This window comes from Triticum aestivum, chromosome 2A, assembly GCF_018294505.1.
Source record: "Triticum aestivum cultivar Chinese Spring chromosome 2A, IWGSC CS RefSeq v2.1, whole genome shotgun sequence".
NCBI lineage: Eukaryota > Viridiplantae > Streptophyta > Magnoliopsida > Poales > Poaceae > Triticum > Triticum aestivum.
Window position 1 is genome coordinate 724,918,639 of NC_057797.1, and position 6,111 is coordinate 724,924,749.

Sequence of the window (6,111 nt, forward strand, 5' to 3'; positions counted from 1 at the left end):
TCTCCCTTCCTTCTCCATCCGCACAATTACTGGTTGCTTTGGAGTTGGAAGTGGTGCGCTTTCATTCTCTAACATAAACATAACCTATGAGATTAGTAGCCTATCATTAGCACAGTCCTGAACACACAAGATTCCCGTATGAATACACCGCAAAACTTCATTAAATGGGCAACTTGTAACAAATAAAGAGTCCACAAGTTCAATTGCGTTTCCATATTCCCATAATCTCCATGCCTGAGCAACAGAAGGAGATCAACATCTTACCACGCCTCTGCTATTCACAACTTTTCTTATACAATAAACACATAAATATTACAAGCACCTAAGTAAGAGTTCGGTACATAAAAAGTAAATCGTGAAGCATACAACTAAGCTATACTAGGATGTGTGCAAACTATGTTATTAAACATCTAACGGCCTTCTACTGTAGTGGAACTCATTACATTTACAGAATAGTTCATGCTGTCCCTTGCTTCTCCATCGTCACACTTACTTGGAGAGAAATATACAGGTTGTTTTGGAGTTGGAAGCAGTGCGCTTTCATTCTCTATCATAAACATAACAGATGACATTAGTGGCCTATCATCGGGATGGTCTTGAACACACAAGAGTCCCACATGAATACACCGTAAAACTTCCTGAAGTGGGCAGCTTGGCAAAATTGAAGAGTCCACTAGCTCGGTTGCATTTCCATCTTCCCATACTCTCCATGCCTGGCCAATATGAGGAAATCATGTTACAAATATTTTTTTGTGTTATCCTGCAAGGTTGTTAACTTGTAATTTTGCGTATTCCATAAAAATTACATAAGTTATCAGACTACAAAAGTTTGTCTTGTGCTGAGGTGAGCTGATCTTCAACCCACTAAAAATCTCCAACAGAAGAACGCCGAAGCCATAAGTGTCGGATTTCACTGAAAAGGCCCTCCGATCGCATACTCAGGTGACATGTAGCCACTGTTTAAAACAATCAACAGGTTAGTATGGAATGTATAAAGTAAAGTCTCCTTAACCATAAAAAGTAGTCTTTTAGTGGTTTGATAGTTCACAAGCTACTTACTACTCCCTCCGTTCGGAATTACTTGTCTCGGATATGGATGTATCTAGAACTAAAATACGTCTAGATACATACATTTCTGCGACAAGTAATTTCGAACGGAGGGAGTATGTCCCAGCGACCCTGGTTGTCTTTGCATGATTTTGGTTTGCACCAAAGATTCTTGCCATACCAAAATCCGAAATTTTTGGAGTCATTTCGGTGTCCAATAGAATGTTGCTTGCTTTGAGGTCTCTATGAATTATTGTTAATCTTGAATCTTGGTGAAGATAAATAAGCCCTCTTGCTATCCCTTTAATTATTTTGAACCGCGTCAGCCAATCAAGCACATGTTTTCGTGCAGCATCTGTCACGATTAGCATGAAAGAAACTAGTCATAATGAATATCATTTGGGTTAATGTAAGAATTCTGCTATATGTGATCAACAAACTAGCACATACCAAAAAGAAAGGCGTCCAAACTTTTGTTAGGTAAATATTCATAGATCAGCAACTTCTCATCCTCCTGAATGCAAAATCCAAGAAGTCTGACTAGGTTCTTGCGCTGCAGCTTGGCAATCAGAACTACTTCATTTTTGAACTCCACTATACCTTGTTTCAGGGCCGTCTCCAGGAAATAGGGGCCCCGGTGCGAAATGCGAAATGAGGCCCTAAATTTTGAAATGTTCATACGCTAACGTACTAACATAACTAAAGCACACTCCTATTTTTCATATATGTAATATCAGTGCTAAAAGTCTAAAGGTATGGGGTCGCAAAATCCAGGTTTGCTCGAGGTAGGAGTGTTAAGCACAATCAAGTAATTGAAAAAGGAAATATAAATTCGGTACCCTGTGGTATTTCATCATCAAACTAAGCATTTCAAAAGGTACAAAACTCGCTCACCTCACCCTGCCATCATGAGCCTAGCTGCACCACACCCCCAGATGCTGTGGTGCAGTCCATTTTGCCTCCTAACCCGCATCCTAAAGAGAGAAATCAAAGGTCACTCACCACGCCCTGCCATCCTGTCTGAACAGAAGAGATACAAAATTTGAGGAAAAATATTCTCTGTGGAAAATTGATGTAGGAGTGGGGAATAAAAGGAGGGTCGACTATCTAGATACCAAAAGATCGGATGAAGCGCAATAGAAAAGATATTGAAGATAAACACGGCTACTGCCGCTAACTCGCTATTATCATTGCTGTAACAATTGCCTGAAACCCAAATCATAGATGTAAAAAAGAAGATAATTTAGGGGTAGGAATCATGAGAAGAAGGTTCAGAGCTTACGTAGGGAGTAGAGGAGACTGGGGGAAATTACAACGCCATGCCGCCATGGCCAGGCAGGATCGATCCACCTTCAACGTTGGTCCACTACCATCCGCTATTCCCGTCGGGAGGAGGGGAGTTCAGACGTGAGGCACTTTCTGGGGAGGAGAGGAGGCGGCGCACGATCGAGATTCGAGCGAAGGCAGCGGGTTAGCGATTTCTCGGGGCGTGGGACCTACGACGACTCGCATCAGACCGCAACAGATCAGATCAGCCTGATTTCCGCATCAGATCAGATCAGCCTGATTTTTTGAGGGAAGGTTTCAACATTTTTTTACAGGATGTTGTGTTGGTTTTCCCTGATCGGGGGCCCCAAGATTTCGGGGGCCCTGTGCGATCGCACCGTTCGCACAGCCTTGTCAACGGGCCTGCCTTGTTTAGAACCCTTACTGAGCCTCTTGACAGCAACTTCATTTCCACCTTTCAGTGTGCCCTGCATAAGCTCATATTTCTCAATTGAGCAGCAATGCCTTGACTCATATAGTTGCCTTTTCACACGAAGTGCACTTTGTCGCCTTTTTAACTTTGAGCCGAGGAGATATTATTTCAACTTTGTAAATTTGAACATCAAAACTAGTGGAAATCACCAACTCATCCCAAACAATGTCGATTTAGACAATATGGCATCAAGACGGACATGTTTCACTAATTTGGTACCCACTTCAAGTTATTCGGTCAGCAATAATAATAATAAATAGAGGATCATAAGTCATCAACATATCCACACCACATCATCCAAGTCAGGGGCAGTTTCTTGGTTACGACAACTAATGTGTGTGTGGTGGGTGGTATTTTGGCAGCAATTTTTTTAGGTCACCAAAAAATTCAAAATTAAGGATTTTTCTAGAGTTAAAAAACAATTGAAGGCTAAATTAGGTTTGTTTACTTTTCTATCCAAAACTTGTTATACTACAGGTATCACTTTCAGTTACCTTGTAAACTTTGCCAAAACCTCCGCGCCCAAGTAAGTTCGAATCAGCGAAAAAATTTGTTGCTGAAAGGATGTCTTCATAGCTAACAAATGGAAATTCTGTACTTTCGCCTCCGAGTCTGTTGGATGTACTAAAGTAGCCTTGCATTAGTTTGTTCTGGTTTTCTCTCCTTCGCCGTTTGCCTGCTGGTTGGGACATCCATTATTTCTTAACTTGTGCTATAAGAATGCCATATTTCAGTAATAAGAGGACGTTTGTTACTCTACCTCTGCATTTGTACATCCAGACGAGGGCTATGCATGTTAGTAGCAGCAAGAATGCCACAATCGGGAGTACAATCTTTACTGAACTTATCTTTTTCTCAACTGCATAAATGCAACCGGTAAGAAATTGACAATTCACTTGCATAAATACCATGAAAATTTTAGAAAGCTAGTTGAGTGCCTAGAAACACATGCTATTTCCATGGAAATAGAGGGAATGGGAGACCAAATACCAGGAGCATCGGCAAGTCGGAAGTAAAGGTTCTCGCCAGCGGTTCCTTTCCCAGCGTCAATAAGTTCCCCTAACCAAACCAAGCACCTTGATGAGTCGGCCATAGCACCAGCCCTGCTCAAGTTGGCATAAGCGTAAGCCGTGCATGAGCAGTTGCAGTTGCACTCGGTATGTGCAAGAACTTGTCTGGAACCTTCATCCCAGGTAAGGACACAAAATGACTCGGTTTGCTGCATTTCAGCACTTTCTTTCTCTTACATCCTTTAGAAGAGCTAATATCATCAATGGGCTCAAACCCCTCAAGACATTGGCAGGCTGGGATAATCTGAGTGTAGTCACAATAACTGAAGGGGCCACACAAGGCATAGAGGTCGCATGCAGCAGTGGGGTGTTCACCAATTAGTGCCCATGAAGATGACTGATTGTTCCAGCTTAGAAATTGGGACTTGCCACTGTAGTCAAGTGTGATGCGTGTGAATGGCGAGTTCTCGGAGACTGTGAACATGATGTAGTACTCACCTCTAGAGTTAATATTTGCTTCATACAATACAGATCCGGTGTTGCTCAGGTATGTCCCTCCGTAAATCACCGAAGCTTCATTCAACACAGTGGTGCGGCAGTATGGCTTGCTCAGATGCCAAATGACGAGCTGGGGGGTTGTCGAGCTGGGGTCACTACTTAAGGAAAAGTCCCCGGAGGACGGGTTATGTGGTCCCTTCCAAGCAATGAACCGCCCGACGACTTGTGCCTTGTAGCTTGCCAAAAATCTCATTGTTGGAAGCATTGTGTCGGTCGGATGATCAAAGCTCTGCCATATGTCCGCGCCATTCGGCGACCGGAGAACAAAGTTTCCCGAGTTGAGTAGCACTGCATGAGCTCTGGCAACTCTAGCGGCTATATTGCTTGCTGTCATCCATATATTGCGGCCATTGGAGTCAGATAATACCAATGATGATTTGTTGGTGACGGTAAGCGTCCCAGACGAAGGGTTGGTGATTGGGTTGTCTCGATTGGCGACCCACACAACAGTCCGTGGTCCGGGGAGGCTATGGTACCATATGCCAAGGTAAAAGCTCCTGTTGGAGGCCGTCGGGGAGAAGAAGCCAAGAGCAAAGTCTCCGCTTTCGGAGACGAGAGTGTGGCCGTGGGTGAGTGGCTTTGCTTGTGTGAGTTGATCATCGGATTTGCAGAATGAACTCAAGAATAGGAGGAAGAAGATGGGGATGTAGCGCATAGCCATTAGGCTGCCTCCTTCATCTCTGCTTGTGCCGAGGGTGAAAATGTGTCGTAGATATAGATGCAAGATGTCAAACTGTGGAGTTAATGGGACTAGTGATATGGATAAAGACATCAAGGTCGACATAGACCATAGGACAGATGGCCGGCCAGTAGACGACCGGCCGGAGAGCAGAACCCAAGTCTCACACGGCGACGGTGCTGCACGCGCAAAGAAAATTCGTCACTACGGGTTCAGATTGGAGTCTGGAGTGAGAGGGCGACAGGAGAAACCTGATGTGGGTATGCTTGCTGTTGCTGCCGCATTTCTAGTGGAGGAAGGTAAGCTGGTGGTCGTGTACGCGGCGTGTGGTGTCTTCTTCACTCTGCTCTCCGACGATCTATCTGGTCTCTCATCACGGCCTTGGCCACAAAAAAGTCATGAGCTTGACCCACAGTGGAACAGCGACGTGTGTGCTGATGCCGTGTGTTGTTTGACATTGGCAATTCTTGGGCTGCTTCCCTGGGTTTTGTATTCTAGCCTTGATCAGTAGCTGCCCGTATGAGCCAGATTCCCCTTGGGAGCTGACGGTGCGCTATGCTACATACGTAGTAAATTGAGGAACTAATGATATGAACGAACAATTTTTGTTGCAATGTTTTTCCAAACATGTGGCTCCCGTAGAAGTAGAATAAAATTGGCCTATGGTGAGAACTTTACTGAGAACTATACCCATAGTAAGCGATCTCGTTTTCGGTAAACAATAATTTTGGGTCATTTACTAGCTCCTAGGAGGCTGTTCTATATACCACTGATCAACTGTCGAATTTCTGAATTAACACCACTCTCCGTCTTCTAGATTAAACTTGATCTTAATGGACAATGCTATAAGTATGACACTTTGCATCCGATTTTTGTATGACGCTGAAGATCAAACCATTCCACACCTAGCAGAAAAATGCAGCACGCCGCTGTATTCCTAGTGAACAGTAAAATTAGAAAAGAAAATTGAAAAAACATCACTTTTTTGCAGCAACATTTGATAAATGTTTGCAAAATTTCATCGTAAAATGATATTTATCTAAGTCGTGGCAAAAATA

The 6,111-nt window shown here is 43.6% G+C and overlaps 2 protein-coding genes across 8 annotated transcripts; both read right to left on the reverse strand.

Annotated features, from left to right (window-relative positions):
- Positions 1-422: 422 nt before the first annotated feature.
- Positions 423-2,727, reverse strand: LOC123186226 (cysteine-rich receptor-like protein kinase 10). Of its 7 annotated transcripts, none has more exons than XR_006493576.1 (6): positions 2,330-2,727; positions 2,163-2,253; positions 1,942-2,067; positions 1,229-1,402; positions 807-956; positions 423-713 (listed from the first exon to the last, which is right to left on the reverse strand). XR_006493576.1 is itself a non-coding variant. In XM_044598011.1 (3 exons), the coding sequence occupies exons 1-3, from the start codon at positions 1,724-1,726 to the stop codon at positions 865-867; spliced, it is 495 nt and encodes a 164-aa protein (XP_044453946.1). In that variant the 5' UTR covers positions 1,727-2,727; the 3' UTR covers positions 423-864. The 7 variants fall into 7 exon arrangements, 1 of the variants encoding a protein (XP_044453946.1); XR_006493574.1 differs by having other exon boundaries at positions 1,498-2,067; XR_006493577.1 differs by lacking the exon at positions 2,163-2,253.
- Positions 2,728-3,804: 1,077 nt separating this feature from the next.
- Positions 3,805-5,035, reverse strand: LOC123186225 (S-locus-specific glycoprotein S6-like). Its single transcript, XM_044598010.1, has one exon. It carries the CDS (start codon positions 5,033-5,035, stop codon positions 3,914-3,916), a length of 1,122 nt encoding a protein of 373 aa, XP_044453945.1. The 3' UTR covers positions 3,805-3,913.
- Positions 5,036-6,111: the final 1,076 nt, after the last annotated feature.

Excerpts from the sequence above, each read along its gene's own strand:
- LOC123186226 (XM_044598011.1), bottom strand. The coding sequence starts at position 1,726 with ATGAACATTTCAAAATTTAGGGCCTCATTTCGCATTTCGCACCGGGGC. Across the intron at positions 1,403-1,497 it reads TTTGGACGCCTTTCTTTTTG|ATGCTGCACGAAAACATGTG; the intron begins GTATGTGCTAGT and ends TAATCGTGACAG. Across the intron at positions 957-1,228 it reads TCCAAAAATTTCGGATTTTG|TGGCTACATGTCACCTGAGT; the intron begins GTATGGCAAGAA and ends TGTTTTAAACAG.
- LOC123186225 (XM_044598010.1), bottom strand. The coding sequence starts at position 5,035 with ATGGCTATGCGCTACATCCCCATCTTCTTCCTCCTATTCTTGAGTTCA.